This window comes from Apteryx rowi, unplaced genomic scaffold (genome assembly GCF_003343035.1).
Source record: "Apteryx rowi isolate R43461 unplaced genomic scaffold, aptRow1 scaffold_79, whole genome shotgun sequence".
In the NCBI taxonomy this organism is placed as follows: Eukaryota; Metazoa; Chordata; class Aves; order Apterygiformes; family Apterygidae; genus Apteryx; species Apteryx rowi.
The window spans coordinates 1,083,096-1,107,821 of NW_020451082.1; the positions used below are offsets into that span (position 1 = coordinate 1,083,096).

General features: G+C 38.7%; 1 protein-coding gene across 1 annotated transcript; it reads left to right on the forward strand.

Moving 5' to 3' along the window:
- The first annotated feature begins 1,996 nt into the window (after positions 1-1,996).
- Positions 1,997-24,726, forward strand: KCTD3 (potassium channel tetramerization domain containing 3). Its single transcript, XM_026088837.1, has 17 exons — positions 1,997-2,056; positions 3,489-3,534; positions 5,028-5,101; positions 5,554-5,612; positions 5,792-5,872; positions 6,595-6,735; positions 8,064-8,154; positions 10,436-10,626; positions 15,015-15,130; positions 18,917-19,004; positions 19,150-19,266; positions 20,356-20,526; positions 21,704-21,859; positions 22,894-22,990; positions 23,071-23,255; positions 23,342-23,480; positions 23,818-24,726. The coding sequence occupies exons 1-17, from the start codon at positions 2,028-2,030 to the stop codon at positions 24,401-24,403; spliced, it is 2,367 nt and encodes a 788-aa protein (XP_025944622.1). The 5' UTR covers positions 1,997-2,027; the 3' UTR covers positions 24,404-24,726.

The window sequence follows — 24,726 nt, forward strand, 5'->3', positions numbered from 1 at the left end:
TTAGTATGAGGTATTGCTCACTAAGCTAGTATCGTAGTGCAAGGATTGTCTTCTGTGATTTAGTGCTATCTAAAACCATTGACTTTACAAAGCAATAAAATTGCAAGGAAAGGCATGTTGAATCAATATATTTATTTTTTTCCCTCCGTCTTCCTAATTGTGTGGCTTGTTCTTCTGGAACATCTAGTCCGGAATGTTTTGCTATTAAGTTCTTTAAGCGAGTGGGAAATGCTAGGGTGTAACCCATCTGGTCAGAAAAACAGCAAAACTTCAAAAACTTCTGAATAGTTGACTGTCACTCATATGCTTAAATGCAAACATGCCTCTGGGTCAGAAATTCAGTATATTGAGAAGTTAGGAACATCAAGCCCTCAAACATCAAACATTTGTTCAAAGATCCTGAATACATTTATGGTCATATCAGACTTATTTGTTGCTTCAGAATAAGTTTAATATTTGTCATTCAGTTTTATGGATAGTGTCAGTTAGCTATGGTTGTAGTGCTTTGTCCATGTCTTTCTTTCTGTAAAAACCTTCCTGGAAAACCATGCATGCTTTGAATTTTTTGTAAAAATACAAAAATAACTGAAAGTGTTAAAATATTCAAAAATAAGCAATCGCACAATAAAAATCTTCAGCTCATGAGGAATTTTTAAAGGGCCAGCTGGTGGTCCTCATAGTTACAGGCAGTGTCTGGATTAATCTTTGATAATTTTATGTAACTAATTTTTGTTTCTTGCTTTCTGTTATGCATAAATTATAACATGTAAAGTAAATCATCTTACTCTTAAAATAGAGAAGGAAAACGAACTGTATTACTGATGTAAAAACTATGTCCTAGCAAAACCACAAGTGAGAAAATAGAAGAGAATTTCCATTTAAATGGCAAACTGTTTTCATTCTTTTTTGGTAGAAAAGACTGTGTGCATATTTGTGCTCAGAATGCTGATACTGTAGATTTTCTGTTAAGAACAGATTTGGCATTGTTATGCTTGCAGTGAACTGCTACACAATCAATGTTTTATGCAGCATGGTAGCTCCATACGACTTTTCTGTTTCTTATGGTGGTTTGAAGTAATACTTTTTGTTTATGTGGGGCTTTTTTCACCCCAAAAGTGGGAAATACAGACACTGAAAACTAGGTAAACTATGATTAAGTACTTTCATTATAAAAACAATATTTTGTAATGTATTCCTGTACTATGTGGAAGTTCTTCGTAGAATTTTACCTTTGCATTTCCTTATTGTGACTTCTTCATTAACGGGAAACAAAAAGTTTCTTAGTCATGATACTGCTAAGAGGATATGTACGGTCAGAAAGCTGGTGCTGAGCATGAATTCATTTTCAAAGCTGCTAATACAGTAGTCTTCCTTCGTGTTAAGTCAAAAACAGAATGAGTATAAGTGAGTTCATAGTTATTTACTGTGTAGAACACTGTCTGGGATTATAAATGATACTATAATTTGTAATATCTCATACTATCATATCATTCAAAGTAAATATTCTTACTTATCATATCACTCAAAGTAAATATTCTTTTGGGGCCTCAGAGGGCCCAAAGAGCAAAATTGTAGATAATTAGATTGTTGTAAAATATTAACTCAAGGCTTATTGTAGTCTTTTGCAGTGCACTGTGTAGCACTTTTGAGTCCTAAACTAGGATAACATGCAGTTAATGACAGATGCAGTGCATGTCTGATAAACTTACATTTTAGTATCTCTCTTTTTTTCAAGCATTAATCTTGACAGAATAGGAGAACCACAGAAGACAGGATGTTGGGACAGTGCATTACAAACATAATGAATGATGCTCTTGGAGTCCGTGGATACTCATGCTTCATGGTTAAAAATAATCTGTGCAAAGGAGCCGCAATCTCTTAGACTTTGTACAGGCATTTGAACTATCTGAAACTTTCCAAAACCTTTTGATATCAGGTTTGTAGGGCATATCTTCTTCCCAGTTTTATAGCTGATTCTTAACTTGTAACTGTGGTCCTCTAGGTTCAGCACTTCAAGACAAACACTGATGTGGATTCCAGACTCCTTTTTTTCCAGGTATTTGTAATATTTCTTCACATTAAGCAAAGACAAATAACATTTATTCTCAATTCTTAATCTATTCCTTAAGCAGTAGGTTCTTTTTCCCTATCTCAGCCAATGGAACAAATTCATTTGGAATAACTGCCATCCAAAAGGCATCTTCTGTCTTCAGTAATGCTATGGCAACTTCACCTTCACCTGAAGAGTTGTCATTTTTAGATGGAGTGCTGTGGAAATAAGACTCCAAATATGTACTAAAGTAAGACACCACTGATGCTTTATTATTACATAGCCATTTTTGAGCTTAATGCAGTGTTACGTTGTAACACTGCCTTTGACTTTTTCTGAATTATTGCTGTATCTTGAGTTGACTCAAAGTTTTGAGGGCTTTGGCTTGTGTACAGGAGCCTTTGGATTATTGTGTCTCTTTCTGGTAACTTTTATGTCACTACTATTACTACTTTGTAGGTAGTGATGCTTACTGTTTGTAACCTAGTAATTTCAGGCTGTACCCCTACCATCACCATTATTCTCAAACAAATAAAAGAAAAGCTAAAGCCTGGCTGCTAGCTTTGCTTCCTTACACTTAATTTTTGTACTCTAGATTTCTTTGCCAGTAAAGCCTGGCAGCTGACATGGATAGGCAGCATCATCTGCTGCTGTTATATTGAAATATTGAGGTAGGTGGAATGCTAGGGAGATGTCACCTTCTGTGAGGTATGGAAGAAAAAGCACAAGGAAGAAGTCCCTTGCTATTCCCCAGCACTAAGTTTACTACCCAAGCAGATTGTTCTGAAAGTCATTTAGTACTTATTCTAAGACACACTGTTGAAAAATCAGGTTATTGCGATCCAGAGTCAGATGGAGTCTTGAAGTAAAACTGTTGACCTTTTCCTTAGCGTGTTTGCTTCTCATTTGTAAAATTAGGTTTTGGTATTTTGTACTGCACTGATTTGGAACAAGAACACTTTGATCTGGTGGGAGAGAAGGTTTGAAATAAAATAGTGTGAGAACTCACCCATCCCATTCTTGCCCACTAAGTCCTTGCAGAAAGCATCCTTTTTACTTCACAAGCTTTTACTGGCTTATTAGATTTTTAACAAACTATGGAACCCTCTTTGGGTACCTGGAAAGACTTTTCCATCCCTTCAGGCCAGGCCCTGTGTCTGTTTTCTTCAGGAATCTGAAGGTCTTTATGATCCAGGTCTTGCCCTTTCCTTAAGTGAGCATGCACAGCTCCTCTGTTCAGGAAAAGTCTCCTTCACCACCAGCATTTTGTCTCCCCTAGGCAGTTTTCTTCTCTTAGCTGCACTGTTTTACTAAAATGAGGCATACAGTGCACAAATAGAGCAAACTGACTGACTGAAAGTGTTGCTATCTTGTATTGGTGTTTCTGTGATTTAATACTTCTCTACATGACATCTAACTAAGATTTCCATTGTTTTAGTTTGCTGAGTGGAAGAATTTCAACACTGAAGGATGAAACTGGTGCTGTGAGTAATAAACGTAGTGATAAATCATTAAATGAATGTTTGTTTCTAGTTAGGTTCTCTCCTAAAGAACAATAAAGAACAATAATTGTGGGTGCTAGTTCCTATTAGCAGAGATCTACTGAGTCAGCTATATAGCAGCTAAAAGCGTGGTAGACAAATGGCCAAATGAATGAAAAATACTCACATTCCTAGCTTTTAAAAATTTGTTTTGGCTTTTGCCAGTATTTTTGCTGTCGCTGTTGTATTACATAACCATTAGTAGTGGTGTTTCAGAAGTCTACATTTAAAACGCTAACAGCACTATCCCTGCTTCAGAGTCCATGAGGAGTGATATTCAGTTGGACTTGACCCAACCCTTTTTGCCTATTTTGGCACTTATCTTTTCAATATGAGGAAAATGTGGAACTTTAAAACCATTTGAAAATGTCACTATATATTTTCCTTTGCTTCTGTTGCAAAGAGTGCAGATTCAGTACAAAATATGCTATCTTCTTTCTTACAATTTTAGAGCCTGGCTGCCAAAGTGTTCATGCTATTGTGTGGAAAAATTATTGTTTGGGAGTACTTAATTTGTTTATACCTCTRTGTAGGTACTTAAAATATCAAAAAGTGGTGTTTTCTTTTTCCTTCCTGAAGTGGATACTTCTCGTTAGGACAGAATAAGGGTCTCTTGCAGGCATAACTACTTGTGTGTCATGTTGCCAAAGTCTGGACTCTATGCTTTTGGGAAAGTTGGTGACATCTCTGGATTTATTGGTTCTCATGTTCACTCTAAGATAAGTGAAACTGGGATAATGTGCATATTTTTGTGCTCGTTCTGCACTCTTCAGAGACAGCGACTGTGCTTCTTTTAAAAAGCAAAAATGCCAATTCCTGTATCGCAGAGAGAGGAGTAGTTTTCATTTGATAGCTATTGTATATATAGTCAAGCAGTTTTGATGTGTGAGTGTAGCTGTTTGGATTTTGTTGGCAAATATATATATGTGTATGTATGTATATATAAAAATGGCCATTTCAGTCTGTGTGTGTATGATATTCCTAAAAGGGAAACTATAGTTACAACATTGTTGTTGAATGATAGTAAGGCACACAAATACTTTCATAAAAGCATAGTGGTAGTTGGAATGATAATTGTCTTGATCAAAAAATTAAGTCTAGACATATCTTGAGGTCTCATTTTGCAGTTACTGCATTCTGAGCACATTACAGAAAGATCAGTGGCAGTAGCCATTGACCTTCATGGAGTCTTTAGTACTTATAAAATGCAGTTTTAAAAGCGTCATCTATTTGCAGCAGTGGTTGTACATAAGAATGCTGTAATACTGGATGGTAGAAGAATAAGAGCAAAGGGGTTGTCCCAATACTTTGGGTTTTGTTTGTCTGTTGACTGCCTCAACTTCTACTCTTCTTTCCCATGCTTATTACAGGACTGTATTTTAGTTGATAGTTGTTCTATAATAATGCTAAAAGTACAGCATTTTTTTTCTTTACAGATATTTATTGATAGAGATCCAGCAGCATTTGCACCCATTTTAAATTTTCTTCGCACAAAGGAGTTAGACTTACGGTAAGAGGCCCTAATTATTTTAAATGAAGATTAATTTGATCAGATGCAGTAGAGAACTTTTTCAAATGGAAATTGTTCAGTTCTACTCAGTTACTTGGATGCCTAATATACAACTGACCTGCCTGGTAGATCTAAGCGCGTGTCTAAAACATGTTTATGACGTGGTGGAGGCAGAAACACTAGCATTACATTTTAGTTGTTAGTGTATTCTTTTAATTTAAACCACTTCTGGCAATGCATTTCTTTATTGTTTTTGTATCCTTATCTTAATCAAAGATAACTAATGTTCAGATCACTTTGAAATCTCATAAGCATCAACTTGTTCAGGATGTCTGGCAGTGATTCTAAACTGTTAGCTTGAAATTAACATTGTCTTAGTTATACGTAAACATTTATATTCAAGATAGTCTCTAACTATATCCTTATCTTTTTTTCTTTGTTTTCTTCTCTAGGGGAGTGAGTATTAATGTTCTCAGGCATGAAGCTGAATTCTATGGAATCACTCCTTTAGGTAGGTAAATTATTTTTATACGATATCATCTCCTATTTGATGCAACTGAAATGACTCACAAGTTCTGGGCAGCTGTGATCCTGAAGACTTTCAAACTTACTGATACATAAGGTTATTTGAAATAACACAATGTCTCCTGGGAAAGTAAAGCTATAGTCATATCTGCTTTTCCCCCTCAGTAAGAAGGTTGCTTCTATGTGAAGAACTGGAACGCTCATCTTGTGGCAGCGTCCTCTTTCATGGCTACCTGCCTCCTCCAGGTATTTTTGTATTCTGACTCTGATGTTGCTTCCARTCACTTACTGCTTTATTCTGTGGGGGTGACTGGACATAGTATTTATTCTAGCTGTCAAACTGTCCAGAGAAGGCTTTCCTACTGAAAGCTTAAGCTAGCCTGCAAAATATTTGAATTGGACATGGTTCTGATTCAAGAACAAGACTTATGTGTGTATGCTGTATGAAATGGCATACTTAGAGTACTAGATGGAAGTAATATGTTAATACCAAACAAACTGTTACTGGTATTACACCAGACTACAGATTCTTGAGTACGTTTCAGTTGAATGTTGTCAACATGGAGTGCTTTTTCCTTTCTAAAGATAGTTACTTGAGATGCCTTGTCATGTCAGTAGGTGACATATCAGCACAAATGAGTGTTCCTTAACAATGAGTATACGTTAGGTATTTACTCCTGTTTAGAGATGAACACAGTTTGTGTCTTAACCTGAAGACTGGGGGAGAATTGGCCAATTGTTGACAAGTTTTCCTGAGATAGTTCTTTAAACTAGTTGTGTATGCCAAGATAGGGAGCAAGAACATCTTCTGTTTCAGTGGTTAGGTATGGCTTAGTTTTTGTAGCGGCTGAATTAGACTTTGGATCAAAATGCACAAATGTTAATCATATACTTTGAAAACGAGCGACTATCTGTTATATTGCTAAAATTTATGGAGTGGGACAAAACATGTCTCTTTTCTTTTATAGGCATTCCCAATCGCAAAATAAATAATACTGCTGGGCTGCCGACTGATGTTAGAACTGGTCAAAACTGCTCTGAGAATGAGATTTGTGGAGGTGGTGTCCAACCTACCCTTACTGGTACTGGGGAGGGTACAGTCAGACTAGGTGAGGAATGCTGGTTTTAAAACCCAAACAAATTGCAAAGATCATTGCCACTGGGAACTAAAAACTGAGTGGCTATTTCTGGTTTCAGTCTGCTCTACATTTACTTGATTTTAAATTGTTGAATTTAAGTTAAATACTCTTCCATGTGCCTCATTTAAGACTCACTGCTGCACAATCAAGACATTAGGCTGAAGGAAAGGCAGATGAAAGTTCTTCATGCAGCCTGAGTATGTCAGTTAGGCAAATGCCCTACACTGTACTGGAAGCCAACAGAAAAAACAACTAGACCAGAGTCTCTTGGGTCTTAGTTCAGTACCAGGAACCTCCTTCCTGCTCTTGCACCTCGTCTTTGCTAATGGTACATCTCTTGCCCTGCGGGAGTCAAGATTCTTCAGGGCAAAGCTAACCTTCAGTTGTTTGACTACATAGAGTACTTTCCATATAAAATACATACAAACTGTAAACAAGATAGGCTTGAATTTGGTCATTTCCCAACTTTTGACTTTGCAAGCAAAATGATGCTCTTAGAAGTGTCATATTTCTGTCTATACACCTGTAAGTTGTAGCTGTGTTAGGGAAATCTTGAGTACGTTAAAAGATGCAGGTAATACAAAAATAAGCCTTAGATATGAATTGCTGCCTCTTCTTCCAAGTTGCTACAGATTTGGAAGAGGGCAGTTTTGGAGAAAGCGAGACAAGGTGCACTCTTTAAGACTCAGTTCTTTAGTATATCGAGATTGAGAGCTAACTCAGGGAACTGCCATAAACCCTGACTTCCAGCACCATCCAACAATTCTGCCAAACCTAATTCAGCTATAGATGAGAAATGGGCATCCTCCTACTAGATGTTAAATGGAGAAGTTGTAGGTATTCTGAAGTATTATAAATATTAATTTAACAGTCTAGAACAAAATAATACAGGATTGCACGAACTGTTTGGAAAGAACTCTCATGAAAGAGGGCATTGTTTCTTATTTGATAACAAGCTTTATTTATTTATTTATTTAATTTATTTATTTTTTACAATTTGGCTCTTTTTTTAAAAAAAAATACCAGCATGTGCTTGCCTCTTTCTACTTAGGAACACTTTTGATTTTAGTGACTAATATTAAATGCCTTCTTTCTATGTCAGGAACCATAATAGTTGTAAGGATTATGAGGAGTATTGCCAATTAGATAATGAAAAGTTTCTCGAGGAAATTTTTCAGCAGATTCAAAGTTTTTGTTGAATATCCCAGTGAAGAGCTCTGTCCTGTTCTGGATATCTTTCCTCAGCTTCCCTCTAATACCCATCACTTGACTGACTTCAGTTTTTCTGCTGTTTTTAGGATTCCCTGTGGACCCACGGAAAGTTCTGATAGTAGCTGGCCACCACAATTGGATAGTAGCTGCATATGCCCATTTTGCTGTTTGCTACAGGTATGAATATGGTGGCTCGTCTTGTTGCAGAAATCTAACAAAACTAGGATAAACTTCTTGATAAGACTTACTGGATCATAGCAGATTGGTTTACTCTGACTTGACAGTAGATCACATGCATTCAGTATGCTATAAATATGAATTGCCACTCTTGCACATGTAAACAAACTGTTTGATAGAAGCTTAAGTTTTACTACTTTCATGTCAATTCTTGATGTTGTTGCAAAATAAATTGGTGAAATAATGGACTTTCCTGAAGCGTTACTATTTTCTTTTACCACCCAAACTTTTTACGTAACAGTTTAGGTTTAGACTCTGGAGTCAGGCTTTTGTGGGGGAGAGAAGGGTTGTTACTTGTTTTAACTGGCAAATGGTATCTGTTTTAAAGCAGGCTTGGGGGTTATTTCTGAAAGATTCATTTAAAAAGTTCTTTCTACTACATGGATTTGAAAACAGTCTGTGAAGTGTGGCAAATATGAGCATGAAAGAACTTAAGACAGTTCATTGGTTTCTGCTGCATACATGACAAACCTGGTCCTAAACTTTAGGGCTTTTGGCTTAGCAGAACTGTTAAGCATTTGCTGCCTCATGTAGATGGTTGCAAAGTGAAGAGTGCCTTTAAATATCTTGTTAACAAAGGGGGTAGTTTTTAAGATCATGTGAAGGTAAGTACAGCCTTCATATTACAGAAGCTGTTTTCGTTAGTTCACATTTGGTAGTCTTGATTTTTAATGGCGACCCTCGTTTCAATTGAAGGTAATGTTTTAACAAGAACTGCTACTAAAACAAACCTAACATTGCTGTTGTAGTGTGATCAGAAACAGAATGGATGAAAGGAGGGGATAACGTGAAGAGCTTATTTCTGGTTACTGTCAAGCTGAAGCCACAGTTTGCCTTTTGCACCATACTGAATACTGACTTACTTGCTTAAACTTAAATCGCATGCAACTTTCCTCCTGTATTCACCACTGCAATTCATTTTGCTTTGATGTATGCTAAATGTGGTTTCTCTTGCTCTACTTAATGTTCTTGTTCTCAGTTATGCTTGATATGGTCTGACCTGAGAGGAACAATGATTTGCTCTTGCCTTTGTGCTAATTGTCCCCTCCTTAGGACTTTATCTCTGACTGTTTTCTTTGGCTGCTAGCTCACTTAAATGAAAACTCCCACCTCATTTCTGCTTGGTAATCTACTTAGTGAGACTTACTACTGTTGAACTTAAGTCATTAGTGATGCTTTTGATGAAGGCATGTCAGACTTGCATGCTTGCTGTAAGAAGGCACAGGTCAATATGTGAATTTGAAATGTTGCTTTTCTTCATAGTGGCTCAAGGTAGCAGTCTTGTCTTGATTGACTAGTTTTTGTTCTGGAACTTGAAGGAACTCTAGAAATATCATGGTGGGATTTTTCCTCCTCCTCTCTGTTCCTAAACAGCTTTTAGTAACAAACACTTTTTGTTCTGTGCTGTATCTTATTACCTGTTTGTTTCTTATTGCTTGGCAGGTGAATTTGCCAAAACTTTTTTGAGTAATGCTTGAGGAGATAGCAGATACTTAAATCTACTTCCCTCTACCCAAAAATTTAAATGTAGCTTGCTTCTACCTGTACGCTGCAGTCAAATGATGTGATTTTAAGATTCTCATGAAAACTATTTTAATATAAAAGCAACAGCTGAATTTTAGCCAGAATCACTTTTCAAAGTGGTAATTTTTAATGGAGCGGACAGTGAATCCCATGCAGTAAGAAATGAAGTATATTCCTATATTTAGTTTTGTGATCTTTTAGGTTGCTTGTAGCAGATACTATTTAAATACTTAAGATTGTTATTTTATTAAAAAGCTACGACAAAGCACAGTGCATCTTAAAAATAGTATTTTTTTTTCCACTCCAAGTATCGCTGAAGTTTAAAAAATTTAAAAATTTAGTAATGAGGCTTACCAGAATGCCTTGGTTGCATTCAGAGGTTTATGGATATTGCAGTCCTGCTCTTAAGTCACTTCTGCATGCTGCATGGCTAGAACACAGCAGTCTGTGGTGCTTCAGCTAGGATGCAATGCTGAAGTGAAAAAATGGAAAAAATGGCAAAAAGTATTAGATATGTCTTCTGCTTACCATATTTTATATATTTTATGTATGTGCTTAACTAGAATTTCAAACCTGATGTTTTGTAGCTTAGCCTGTAAGACTGGAACGTCCACCTTGGGTCAGACTGGGACTTAGCAGTCTGTTTCTGAATCTCTAATCTCTGCTCTCTGTTCTGTCCCTGCCTTCACCCTTTCAGAATCAAAGAGTCTTCTGGGTGGCAGCAAGTGTTCACGAGTCCCTATCTGGACTGGACAATTGAGCGAGTGGCTCTCAATGCCAAGGTGGTTGGAGGGCCTCATGGAGACAAGGATAAGATGGTTGCAGTTGCCTCAGAGAGCAGTATAATCTTGTGGAGCATTCAAGATGGTGGTAGCGGCAGTGAAATTGGTAAGTGTAATTACTTGGTTTTGTTTTGTTTGGTTTATTTTATTTTATTTACTAGAAAGAAGTCTGTGAACTTATTTTGAGGAGTCAGTAATGTTCAGTAAGCGCTTTCACAAAGTGACAAAACAAGATGCAGTACAGCAACATGTTAGAGCATATTACCTTTTTTTGTGTCTTACGAAAAGAATCCTTTCTTTCTCAAAATCAAGAAGAAGGATAATGAAGTGATCCCTTTGCTGGGCAGAGACTAGCTAACACTTACTCAGTTCAGTTTGAGTTTTTATGTGAAGAACCGAATTAGATTTAAACTTTTCACTGGATTTGCATTCAAACCTAGGCACAAGGGAACTAAGCTTCTGACATGTCAAGCTGCAAATACTGAGTAGTTCTCCTCTTTCCTTGCCTTTGTCTTATTAAAGCCATATTTTACATGGAGATGATGAAAAGATTTCAGTTTTCTGTCAAATGTAGTTCATAAATGGAATTTGGAAGAGGATAATTTATTCTTTTTATAACTTGGGTGTCTAGGTAGGGAAAAAGCACACTCTGCTGCCCGAAGTATATAGGAATTACAGCTTGTACTCCTTGGCACTGAAGGACACATAATAAGAGAGGCTTTAAAACAGCAAGAAGAGATTTTCAGAAGTAAATGTTCCTCAGTACTGATCTGATGGTTTTAATCTGTCTCACTACTGTTCAAATACAGGGCAAGTTTGGGAGGCAGTGAAGGGGATGGTATTAGGAACTTTCCCTAGCCTGAGCCCTGGTGTTTGAGCACTGCCATTATGCTAGTAACAGTCTGTTTCTCTGGCAGCAGATACTGTGATCATATGTTAAATAAGCTTAGTACAAAGCGTGATGGCAATTTTCCTGTGCAGACASTTCTCTGAAACTGACTGCTGAGTTAATTGGTATTTAGATACTTGAAGTAGTAAGAATTAATGTGGTCATTAATTAAAGTCAAAATGACTAAATTTGTTTTGATACATTTGCTTTTACTTTAGAGTTTGCTTTAAAGATCCTCAGGCAATTTCTAGTTTTGTTACTGACTGTTGCTTCTCTTTGTATTGGAATGAATGGAGGCACTGAGTCGGATATGAAGAAGGGGAAAGGCAAAATTTTTGCAAGAGATCATACAGCCGAGTGCTGGCTTTTTTATTCGTGATTCATAGGGTTCTTGTATGTAATTATAATCAGCAAAACAGAAAAGGATGGTCCATGTTATTTAAAAAACTATGAAATGTGAGACTAAGTTGAAGGTGAAATCTCTGTTAGCATGGAGTAAATACTCTACCTAAGGAGCCTTTTCTTCTTGTATGCTTCATTTGACCAAATCTTACGCTAATAGACAGGGAAGAGTTAGCATGATGGCTGTACTACTTTAGTAGGTATTGCTTTAAGCACCATGCTATTCTGTTCCTCCTGTAGGAGCACCATTTTCTGGCTTGACTTTGCTGCTTGGGTTGTCTTAGGATTTGCAATGAGATACATAAAGCAAAATACCAGATTTTTGGAAATGAAGTATAAAGACATGCAAAAAAACCCAATGTGGACTCTACTTTAAATCAAAACTCTGAAACATGGCAACGTCATAAGGTTCTGACAACTCATATTATGACTAAATGTGGCAACAAACTTAAGGAAGCAGTTTTACTAAAGAGGCTGTACTGCTCTGAAGTGGCTTTGTGAAACAAAGCAAATGCCATTCAGTCTCTGTGGAAAAAAATGTGCCTAAAGGATTGAATCTTTAGTCTGACTAACATTAACCAGAATGCACTGTTCCTGTTCTGAGTCAAATAGGTCATGCCGCTTGGTTTAATAGATTAAAATATGTATGTGTTTAATAGTAGTAACTGAAATATAGTTGCCTGTTTTCTTTTTGTAGCACATGCTTGCAGTCTTGCTTTGGGTTAGAGATATAGTACGTTGCTATCATCTTGTGAAAAAAACTGCTTGTTCCAAACAGTCTTTGGAGCCTGGCGACAGCATACTCGGAAAATTGTGAGGGCTGGCATCTTCATTATGGAGCTCTCCCAGAGTGCTCTCTTTCCTTTCAATATTACTTACATAAGACACTGCTGCTGGATTGCTGCTGTAAGCAGTATTTTACGGAGAGGGGCCCTTAAGACAGGAGCCTGTCATTATATATATCATTGTCTCCCCTGTGGATGGGTCTCAAGATTGTTGAGCCTAAGCAGGACTGACACTTCAAATTCCTCCAGACCATTCAAGCTGTCTTCCTCAATTTCCTCGAACCTCATCCTTCTCTGGAGTAATCAATTCTAGTTGTTTCTGTGGGTTTTTTTTTATTATTGCCTTTTTTATGTGCCCTGTACTACTGAATTTTATCTGCATCAGATGATTATTTTGTGCCCTGGAAAACAGCTTAGCATCTTAATTAAAACATAAGTATACACTGAGCTTCCTGAGGTTCACTCTTGGGGTGTAACAGAGGGCTGCCTCTTGGTTGGGAATGGCATTTTGTTTATTTGAATTTTTCCAAAATAACATTAGGAAGTTTTCAAGCTATAGGGTACTCTTATTTATAGACTGGTGCTGCTGCACCAGTTAGAGGGCGTTGGTGAGGAGTGATATAAAGATGTAGAGTGAGTAGTGTAGAGTAAGAAACTGGGGAGTGAAGTTTGGTAATGTAATGTATCCCCCATAGTAATGACTTCTACAGCTAAAGAGGATGGGCATGTACTTACCAGCTATTAAAACTTAGTTTGGAATTACAAGCTGAGTTACTTACAGAGGCTGTTTACAAGACTATTTAGCTGCCAGACTTGGAAATGATCTCAAACCTCTTTAGTTTGATGTAACTTTTAAGTAACATGGTACAAAATAAAGTACGCTATTCAACTTTGCAGCTCAATAAAAATAATCGTACTGGACCTATGATGAGACTGGGAAGCTCCAAAGAGAGAGGTCAGATTCCCTGGGAAGGCAATATATGGGCTTCAGTAAACATACCCATTCCAGTTGCAGTTTGTATAATGAGCAGAGGCTATCCTTGCTCTGGGGTGCCTCTTGCAAATTGGGTTGAGTTGGCAGCACCCTACTGTTCTAGGTGTCTAGCTGCTCAGTGAGCTGGACTTATTTTTGCTTTGTTTGTTTATTTGACACAGTCATAATACCTTACAAGCTAGTAAACATACCAGCACTGCTAAACCTCATGGTGAAATGGTTACGAACATAAAGAATTTATGTGGGCAAGATTACAGTGAAAGATGTAAGCTAATGATTGCCTTTCCCCTCCCCACCTTCACACCCCCTCCATAGTTAAACAGTAGATTCTCAGCCTTACTTGCAGTTCTGTTGATCAAATACTGAAGCTATTTGGTGAAAGATAGGATGGAGTGGTTAACGTTGTTTTCTTGATATTGAGGAGCCTTTCTGAGATGTGGAAAAGCTCAGATGTTAAGGTCTATAATCATCAATGCCTGTCATATTTTGCAGTGTTTTAATTTTTATCAAATGAAATGTTCTTGATATCCCATTTGCTCTATTTAGAAGGCCAGCATTTGCTGGTAAGTCTTATATTCCAGATATTGAATAGTATGTGATGATTGGTAAAAACTATATAGATTAAACTTTTAATAGCCTGTACTCTCTACTCATGAACTATAACCAAACTTAAAGATCTGTAGATGACAAGAAACAGAAGGAAAGAAAGAAATAGGCTTTTGAAGGCTGCTTATTTTTTCAGCTGAGATGCAGATGCTCAAATACTTCTGCTAAAAGAGAAGTTTAATGTATTCAACTAGTATAGCATCAGGATTATTTGATCCTTTCTTCAGAATAGGSATGAGACCTTGTAGCCTTATTTAATTTCTAAAATATGTTTTAAGACTACACCTATTTGACTGTACTTTAAAAAAAAGTGAATAGGAACTTGTAATACTTTAAAAGGTAATTGAAAATTAGTGTGGCACAAATCTGTCTGTCTACCAAAAACTGTGGAATTACTGCTTCTTAAATGACAGTTCATAGTCATAGATAAATAAAAACAAATTAACTTACTTGCTGTAGTAGGGTATTTTTTATGTCTTAAGATGTATAAAGCCATTTGAGACTTTGGATTACAAGTGGCTATAGAAAAATAAGGAAGGCATATTTTGCATAAGCTCTTCTTCTTTCCCTTGCCTCCTTTCTCTTCCCCAAAGGATGGATTGCATCAGCAGAGATGACATCATGCTGTGGTTTAATTTAATGGATCCAGTTTTCCTCTTGCACGGTATATCACCTAGTGCACTGGGAACCCACTTCTGGCTGTTCATTACCTGCTACAATAATAAATGTGACAAATGATAATAGTGGAGAGATTCCATTGTTACTGTTTTTTTTCTCTTTATTTTAGAAGAGCTTCACAGACTCTTCATTTTTTGTAGGAGTGTTCAGTCTTGGAGTCCCTGTAGATGCCCTCTTCTTCATTGGCAACCAGTTGGTGGCTACTAGCCATACGGGGAAAGTGGGAGTGTGGAATGCTGTGACTCAGCACTGGCAGGTGTGTTCAATTTAGACAATTTCTTTCTGCATCAGTTTTAATAAGCTGACATGTCATTCTGGTAAAAAGAGAACAAAAGAATGTGTGAAATACTTTGTTTTCAGTTTTGACCTGCACTGCGGAGTCTGCCACTTGGGTAGCAGGGTACTGCGCCTGTGGGTAGAATGGTGTTGAATTGTTTGGTGGTACTACCAAGTGTGCTTTTTAGGCTTTTAAATAAAAGGACATGGTGCAGTTTGGAGTAATAAATGTCATCTATGAGTATATTTAAACTTCCTTGTGCAGCACTAAATTTGTAAGTGGTGTTTTACAATGGGAGACTCTCCTTCAGCAGAAATATATGTGGTGCTTGAAAGATTGATGTCTTGCATCTGGATGCTTTTGGTTGCACTGACTTTATTCCTGTTGTCAAAATGCATATTAAATAGACAGATTCTTGGAGTCTGTATGAGCCTGAAAAAATAGTTGAGCATTCATGTGACTAACAAAGCTTGTAACACAGCCAGATGTACATCTTTGAGGCAGAGCTGATCTGGGGCTCACTCCCATGTCTGCGGCGATGTTTCCTGACTAAGTTTTGATTCAGCTCTTAAGTGACAGTACTGTTAACAAATAACACCGATAATAAGCATGGGATAGTGCTGCTTCTGCAGCAGACACAGACATGTTAGGTTGGTCTCGAATTAAACAAAACATGTTTTTAAAGACCTATTGAAGCCTTGCAAAATATTCTGTTAATAAACAATTTAATGCTATGTGACAAACTGAAATTTAATGATATTTGCTAAAGGAGCAAGTTATAAGGAATAAAAACTATTGTCCCATTCATCTGCATTCTTTATCCAGGTGGAGGCACAAAAAGCTTTGCAATTACAGCAATTATTCCTCAGTTCGATTGACCATTCCTGTGGTGGTGAAAGCATTTCTTACTGAAGAGCAGAAAATATTTAGAAGTGGGCATATACCAGATGTCACAAAATAAGTTTTTTCAGGGGAAGGGAATAGTTCATTTTTAAAGAAAAGTTTCAGGGTGCCTTCTTTGCAACAGACTCTTTTGTTTGTATTAGTAAGAAAGACCTATAGGAAAATGGGGTTTTTCTCATCTCCCTTGAGAACAAATTCTTCTTGGAGAAGAACCCCGTAAATACTTAAGTGGCAGGATTGTACCTCTGATCTTCAAATGCCTCATGAGAATGCCTGATATTTACATAAGTGCTTTCCATGAGTTGCTTATAGCTTTGGGCTTTGAATGTAATTGTACTTGTTGCAGTGAGAGAGGTTTTGAAGAGCAGAGTGTGCCAATGCCCCATTCAGACCAAGATCTTGGTTTTATTTCAAGTTTTCTTTCCTGATGCCTTTCTGTCTTTTTTCAGAATTGCCTTTTCTAAACTCTACTTTAAGAAGGCTTATTTTGTGCCAGCTATCCTTCCTTAAGCTATGACTTTGGAATTGATATATTTCATCCTGAGGCTATGACTCTGACCTCTGTCTCTAATTGGTTTTGGCATCTCCTTCCCAAGTCTTGTAGATTTGAGCAGACTAGTCGAGGTGGTTTCCCTAGTACTTAATCCTCTGGCAATATTTTGGTGGCATGCAACAAGGAGAGGAGGTTGTGGGTGCTAGATATGTCGGCAATGAAATATTTAGTACAGGAGTGCTTAAAGGAAGCAGAATACTTAGCGTTGTGGAACATGAAGTAACAGAATACAGAAGCAATAGAATAGGACAGAAAAACTCCATTTGCTAAGTGAGGTTTCTCACTGGCTGTGTTCTACCAATGACTGTTATATAAAGTTGCTCTGTTTCTTAGTATAGGAGGAATAGTTCACATCTCAGCAGGTGCAATTTCTGATTTACTTCTGGTATCCCTATCTCTGCTCCAGAAGAAAGGCCCCCCCCACCCTTGTTTTGTCTGATCTCTCTGACTGGGTCGCTCAATCTCTGCTGTTGGCAGCATTGTAGAACCTCTTGCAGGACACAGGGCTGGTGTTCTTGATGGAAGCCGTTTGGATCCTCTTGCTTAGCCCTCTCCTTGCAGTTATAATGCCATCTGCAAGGGGATGAGTAAAGTGGTATATCTGTGGATGGGCTGCTTCTGCCTTCATCAGTTTTATAAATGTTTTGCAGATGGGAGAGCTTCCTTATACAGCTTTCGTCCACAGGCACATTGCACCCTGATCCAGAGACATTTAGGTGCTGAGATTTTTGTTTCTTGTACTTCTGCTCTGTCCTGCTCCTTTAAAGTAGTCTGGAAAAAAATCTTTTGAGACAGAGTTGGATCAAATTGTTTGATGCCTCATTTAATTAGGCATAGTGTTGATTTGGCTATGGGAAGAATAAGGTATTTTGAACAGTTCTATCTGAAAAAGAACTACGTAAAGGCATTAAGATCGAGAATAGCAATTCTTTTCAATAGTTGGCAAGGATCTTTCTTCAGGCCATTCAATTATCAATTATATGGGGAAATTCYAAGTGCTTTCCAAGAACAATTTATTTTTAGCATTGTCTCTGTGCTGCATTTTGGGTAAACTAAGTAAGAGCACTGTTGTTGAAACTAAGAAAGAAGGGCAAGTGCTGCCTCCTTTTTTTTTTTTTTTTCTCTCTGAAGATATGCAGAAGCTATTTTCATTTTGCAGCCTTTTGTAAGGCTGAGCTATAAGCTTAGAGAATGTTTTGAAATCTTACAAACTATCTTTAAATCAGGAAATGGTACTGGTTTAGAGTAGTAGCTGTTTGGGGAAAAAAAAATTTTCTTAACCAACAGATTCATTGTAGGCATTTTACAAATGGTTTTGTAAATCTCTGAAGCAATCAGAAAGATGCTGCTGGACAGAGAGAAATCAGAACTTAAGCTAAAATTTTCATGAATTAATATTCAGTGTCCATTAAATGGACAGAATGAAATATATGGAGTGCAGGAAAAAAATGGTATCAGTTTGTGCGTGTTTTGAATGCTCTGGATAAAATGGCTTTTGACTTATTCTTCCTCTGGGATGAAGCAAGAAAGTTGCTTGGGATTGGGGATCATAGGTAGGATAAGCAGAGCTTTTCCTTTGTCTGAGACCTCTCTGTCCCCTCTGAAGGAATAAACACTCCTTTGGAGCCTGGAGAGCGAAGAGAGGTTTGACCTTAAGTCATAGACCAGTGAGTAAAATATGACAGGGTTGCCTTCCAATTTACTTGATGTGAATGGACTGTATTGGAAAGGGGAAATCCTAATGGGGTTGGAGAATTTTTTTTTTTTTCCTCATTATATTATCTGCTAGAGGCTTAGATCTCCTTGGAGACTAGGAGGGGGCCACAAGGAAGAACTGCGGATTAAGGAAGGCTTAGGGAGGCAATGTTTAGTTCCTCTGCACATCAGCCTCCTAAGGAGTTGCCAGGAAGGGGGAAGTAGGTGTAGGACAGAAAGTGCAAAGTACATTCATTTGGATATCGAAAAAAGTAGCCTTCCTCTCTTGAAGCTTAGTTGCAACAATTTAGTAAGTTTTGTGCCTCCTCATGGAGAAGGATCCTCCAGAGTAGTTGTCAGTTGTGCTGGCTTGAATGCACACTTCTGATGAACTCCATGACTTAAGGTTTGGTTTGTTAGAGGAACACAGATAAGCATCTACCAGCAGTACTTTAAGAATGCTGGGGGTGTGTGTGTGTGTGTGTGTGTGAGCCTCCACAGTAGCCTCAGACCAGTACCAAACTTGAGTGGTCTTTAACAGAATGTACCCAAAATGTCTGAAAACTGAGGAAGGAACAACCCAACTTCTTGGATTTTTCTTCTGTTTGCATTAGGTTCAGGATGTTGTCCCTATCACAAGCTATGATACTGCTGGGTCTTTTCTGCTGCTGGGCTGTAACAATGGCTCTATCTATTATATAGGTAAGAAATGGGGGCAGGGCAGAATAAAAAGGAAGTGGTACAGGGAAGCTTTGTTCCTAAACAAACTCTTTAGTCTGGTTGTTCTAAGTCACATCAGAACAACACTGTCTATTCAGAGAAATAAACAATTGTCTCTTCCCCACAGACATGCAGAAGTTCCCGTTACGAATGAAAGACAATGATCTTCTAGTGACAGAATTGTACCATGATCCCTCCAATGATGCTATAACAGCACTCAGTGTCTACCTCACACCTAAAACAAGTCAGTATTGTATTTTGTTGGCATTTCTTGAAGCTCAGTGAGGATCTGTTACAGATGCTTTTTTTCTTTTTCTGAATGGCCTTTTTCTATTGAAGTATAGCAGGGTTAAAGCAGCTGCAATAGCACTGCACATAAGCAATGCAGTTTTCTGTATTTAATTGTCCTCAAATGAATGATGAACATTGGGAGTAGCTATATCCCCCTCACATCTGTACATTTGTATGTATGTATAAATAGGTGCATATGCTTTAAATATATGTACATATATGCCCGTACATAATGCATCATACATTAACGTATAATGTTATAACATAATGCACAGTACATCAGTGCTTGTACATAACGTACATTTGTTGGTTTTAGCGCTTTTACACAAGATATGCACTTAGATTATGGCTTGTATTCACTGAAATACTCTGTGTTATTGGGGGGAGGAAAGAGAACCTTGCCTTGACATCTAACTTTCTCATAATCGATACAATAAAAACCATTTAGATATGAGCAACAGCTACTGAATGATCTTCAGCTGTTGTGTCTATGCACTTTTTTGTAACTGTGGTACTGCTATCTTTTAAACTGAAAAAAACCTCCCCAAAAGCCCAGCTTGGAGGAACTGTTTATTCCCATATCTGTATTGATACCATAGTGACCTTTCTAACTGTAGTCATCCCTGTTCTTGCCTTGCCTTCCCATTTGCCTCCCACTAAGGCAGAAGTAAACAGTATGTGGCACATATTGACCATGTCACTGTGAAGAATGCCAAAATATCCTCTCGGAATGTAGAACAACATCTTTAATTGACTTTCTCTATCCCTTCCTTTAACCTCCAGGAGGGAGGAGAGGATGGAAGGGAAGGCCGTTGTTAAGATAGAGTTAAAGAGCATAGTATGAAACTGAACAAACTTTTTTTCAGTGGCACAACTTGTTCTCTGTTCATGAGGGGGGGAAAAAAAAGTGAATAATGTTTAAAATAAGTACCTTTCTTATTGTAGAAACTTGGAAGTACTATTTTCTATTGCCTCATTCCCTGCTCCCAGTAAGACAAGACCTCATGGCTGAGGGGAACAACTGTGTTCTTGCCTACTGTAGGTGTAAGTGGCAATTGGATTGAGATTGCATATGGCACTAGCTCTGGAGCAGTGAGGGTGATTGTACAGCACCCTGAAACAGTTGGGTCTGGACCTCAGCTCTTTCAGACTTTCACAGTTCATCGAAGTCCTGTTACGAAGATCATGCTCTCAGAGAAACATCTTGTGTCAGGTAATTTTTTTTTCTGCACAAAAGTTTGTATTGGTGGTTCTCCCCTCCTCCTGCTCCTTGAAATATTTGTATGCATTGCCTCGTAACTTGCTTTGTTCCCATGTACGATAGAAATGGGTTGGCCAGAGTTTTGGGTGAGATTTGCTTGGATCCTCATTCTTAAAGTGAACACTTCTTAAAACCTTTAGCATTTAAAAGACCTAGGTTTTATTTAAACAGATACTAGAACAGCTAACTTTTTGTGTCTCATTCCAAGGTTGCCATTAGTGGGGAAAAAAGGTTTTTAAACAAATGTATCCCCCTCAAATCTCATTTTTGTGGTCAGGTCCTTTAGGACTTGTCTTGCTTCAACCAACTTTCAGGAGCTTTCTGGGTTGCAGCAAAATGTATTCAGAAGAAATGAAGCCTTCCCATGGCTTCAAAGGCTGTTTGTGCTTCTGCTTTTCTCCACAGTCTCCCAGTCTTTGCTGTGTTGCCCTATTCTGTGCTTTGGACAGTGTCTGTTGCTCCCATGGAAGGTGCAATCTCTCCTCCCTCTGAAAGAATCTCTCTGGCCCAGAGTCCAGAAGCCAGGCCATAAAGAGAGATTTACTTTCTGCTGCCTTGCCACCCCAATTCTTTTGTAAAGGAACAGAAAACACAATATGTAATAAGCTGCAAACAAACAGCCCAGAGGCCACCTGTTCCCCTGCAACTTGGAACCGATTTGGTGCTATACCCTTAGTACCAATGGGAAGGGCACACCTGCATGTAGAAAGCTGAGTAACTGATGAATGAAATAATAGGGCAGACTTGTGTGATGTGGTTTATGCTTCCAGACCGCTCTTATGACATCTTGTCCTAGCATCTGCACACAGAGGATTGAAGTGTGCTGTAAGCTACTGGTGCTGACTCTCTCAGACCTTAATGTTTGTAGAACATGCTGCGTCCCCCCTGCCGTGGTTTGTTTCTTGAATTTCTGAGGGAAGAGGTAAAAGCGACTAGTAGAAAAAAGGACATCAACAACAATTCATAGACTGTTAGATAATTGTCTAGAGTTGCTAGATGACATGACATTGACTAAATTCTGCTTGATCACTCAATCTTGAAAAGTTATTCTATAGAAATCGTAGAGAAGCTTATCTTGAAAGTGTTGTCATCCCTTGTAAATGGTATTTACACATCTTTTCCTTTCTAGTTTGTGCTGATAACAACCATGTACGGACATGGACTGTAACTCGGTTCCGGGGCATGATTTCAACTCAGCCAGGCTCGACACCTCTTGCATCGTTCAAAATATTGTCCCTGGAGGAAGCAGAGAGTCATGGCAGTTACTGTTCTGGAAATGACATTGGTAGGACATCTCTCAAGTGCTCCGTGCTGGGCCTGTAGGTTTACTGGTCTCAAAGGTTCAACAGTGGCTTTGAACCTGGTAACAAGCAAGTCAGCTGGAGCTCTTATATACTGCTCTCCCCTTGAAAAGATGTTAGGGATCTGTAAGACTCATCTGGAAATATTTACTGCTTGGGCTTTATAAAGTGAGTACACTTAAGTGGGGTTCATTTAAATTGATCATTTTGAAGATGACAAGAAAGAGAGGAGGAAAAACTTTTTGTTACAGAAGTTATACATCTTCCCTGAGCAAACTGAAGTAGCTTTTTACTTTTCTTTTAAATAGAGAATGATAGAAAGCACAGGAAACTGCACTGAAGCAGATGACCATGGAAAGATTTGGGTTTACTGCAAATTCCAGTTAACTCTTCAGCAGGGGTTAAATAGTGCACAGTTGAAAAGTTCTTAAATGAATTTGAAGTTGTGACAAAGTTTGCAGAGGCCCTCAAACTGCAGAGGCAAATGAAAAAAGAATGTGTCTATAGCAAGATACTCAAGGTATGCATTTGATAAATATGCGCACCCAGGTACCCACAAGTAGTTTCCTTTATCATCTGTCTTTGAGTCTTGCAAATGAACCTTTGATGGATAGGATGCTCARTGAACACATGGTGGGGTCAGTAATAGCGCAAGAAATCTGATTTGTCTGTTGGACTTATGGAAGCTGCAAAATAAGAAAGCACTTATTCTTGTTATAAAGGCCTATTGTAGGGCTTTGTACTGACACAGTAATTCCTGTGTGAAACAGGAATTTATGGGAAACTCAAGAATGTGTTCCTTTAAAACAAACAAACCAAAAACACTCTTAAGATTTGTACCTGTAGAGGTTTCTAACTATTGGATGGCTTTTTCTAACTATTTGTCTTCTTTGATTCCCTGGGTGTGATGCTTTAAAATTGCAGTGGTCACACTAATATGAATTTGGGTCCTCAGGCGTGTGTGGGGAAGAAGGCGAGGGAACTGAAACAAACAAAGTGATCTTTCTTTTCTCTCTAGGACCCTTTGGTGAGCGTGATGATCAACAGGTGTTTATTCAAAAAGTTGTTCCCATCACAAATAAACTTTTTGTAAGACTGTCTTCAACTGGGAAAAGGTACCTCCAAAGTAGTACTGACTTTACTGGCCAAGCTCTGCCAGGTGCAAGTGTTTGACCTGGGGTTTCTCTTCCTGTAGAATCTGTGAGATCCAGGCAGTTGACTGCACTACCATATCATCATTTACTGTGAGGGAATGCGAAGGATCCAGCAGAATGGGCTCCAGGCCACGCCGCTACCTCTTCACTGGCCATGCAAATGGCAGCATCCAGATGTGGGACCTGACCACAGCTATGGACATGGTTAATAAGAGTGAAGACAAGGGTAAGTTGTGGTATGGTTCTTTTTCTGCCCTCACATGTACACAAACACTGTAAGTGGACTCAGGCACTAAGAGCTGTCTCTTTCAGATGTTGGAGGTCCAACAGAAGAAGAGCTGCTGAAGTTGCTTGACCAGTGTGACTTGAGTACGTCTCGCTGTGCCACACCCAACATTAGTCCTGCCACCTCGGTAGTTCAGCCAAACCGGCTGCGGGAATCTAATTCCAGGTAGGTCATAGAGGGAAGGCACTGGCTGCAGACACCAAAGAGTGTATTTTTCAGATAGATGGAGAATGGTTTGGTGACCTAAAAAGCCCCTGATTCCATGACCTAAGTGTCTTGAACTACACATGCATATACTCCTAGATTTCTGTTGGTTTATACATATGCAGATTAAAGTATTTTAAGAGAGTGTGAAGTAAGTGATTTGGAAGCTCTTGTGTGGGGGTTGAGATGAGTATATGGCTGTTCTATGGAGAGTGGCAGTAGTGGGCAGGAGCAGGGTATGCAAAAGAACTGGCTGCTGTTCTCCACCTAACATCTGCTCTCTTTGTTTCTTCTGAAGCCTCCAATTGCAGCATCATGAAACAGTCCATGAAACAGCCACGTATGGTTCTGTGCGACCATACAGAGAAAGCCCCCTGTTGGCAAGAGCAAGGCGGACGGAGAGCTTTCACAGTTACCGGGACTTCCAGGCTTTTAACTTATCCAGCAAAAGTCCAGTAGAAAAGGCATCTGCTGCAAATGGCAACCCAAGCCAGACAGAGGCCAGGAAGGCAACAGCGGAGGTCAGTGCAGCTGACAGGAAGGCAGTCCTGACAACAGCACTTGAAGTGCGAGGCACTGGCATGACAGATGCAGGTGGGTGTTGCAGTTCAGAGGTTCACCGGCTGCCAGAGAATTCTCTGGATCTCAAAAGAAGAGGGCCAGACGAGGAGAGTGAAGCCAAAGCAGAGAGCAAAAAGAAAATGGTGTTTGAAGGAGCTGGGTTCCTGGGACGGAAGAAGGTGCCTCTCCTGGCCTCTGCCCCACCAATCTTTGCAGAAGGTGGGCCTGAATTACCTGGTGCAGCTTCTCCATCACCTACAAAGACAGCTGCCTCACCACGTCACCGGAAGAATGACTCATCCTGCCAAGACTATGGCTTGTGAAAATGTGACTGGTTGCAAAGATGAGGTGCAGGTGCCCTCTGGCCAGTAGCAGACATGACATTGTGTGGTGTGGGTTTCTTTTTGAATGGGGTTTTGTTCTGATGTCCAGAATGGAACTTGCAAGGAAGCAGGTTAAGAGAAAGCACCTGGCTGCTGCCAAACATTTGACGAACCCTCCACATTATGTATGGCTTTATGTAATACTCCAAAATGTAGTATGGTACTTGGTCCAAAATATTGTTGTGCATTCTTGCGTAAACATGGTCAGGCATGTGCTATATGTTGTGATTATTTTTGTTTTGGGGGAAGGGAGGGTAAGAGAG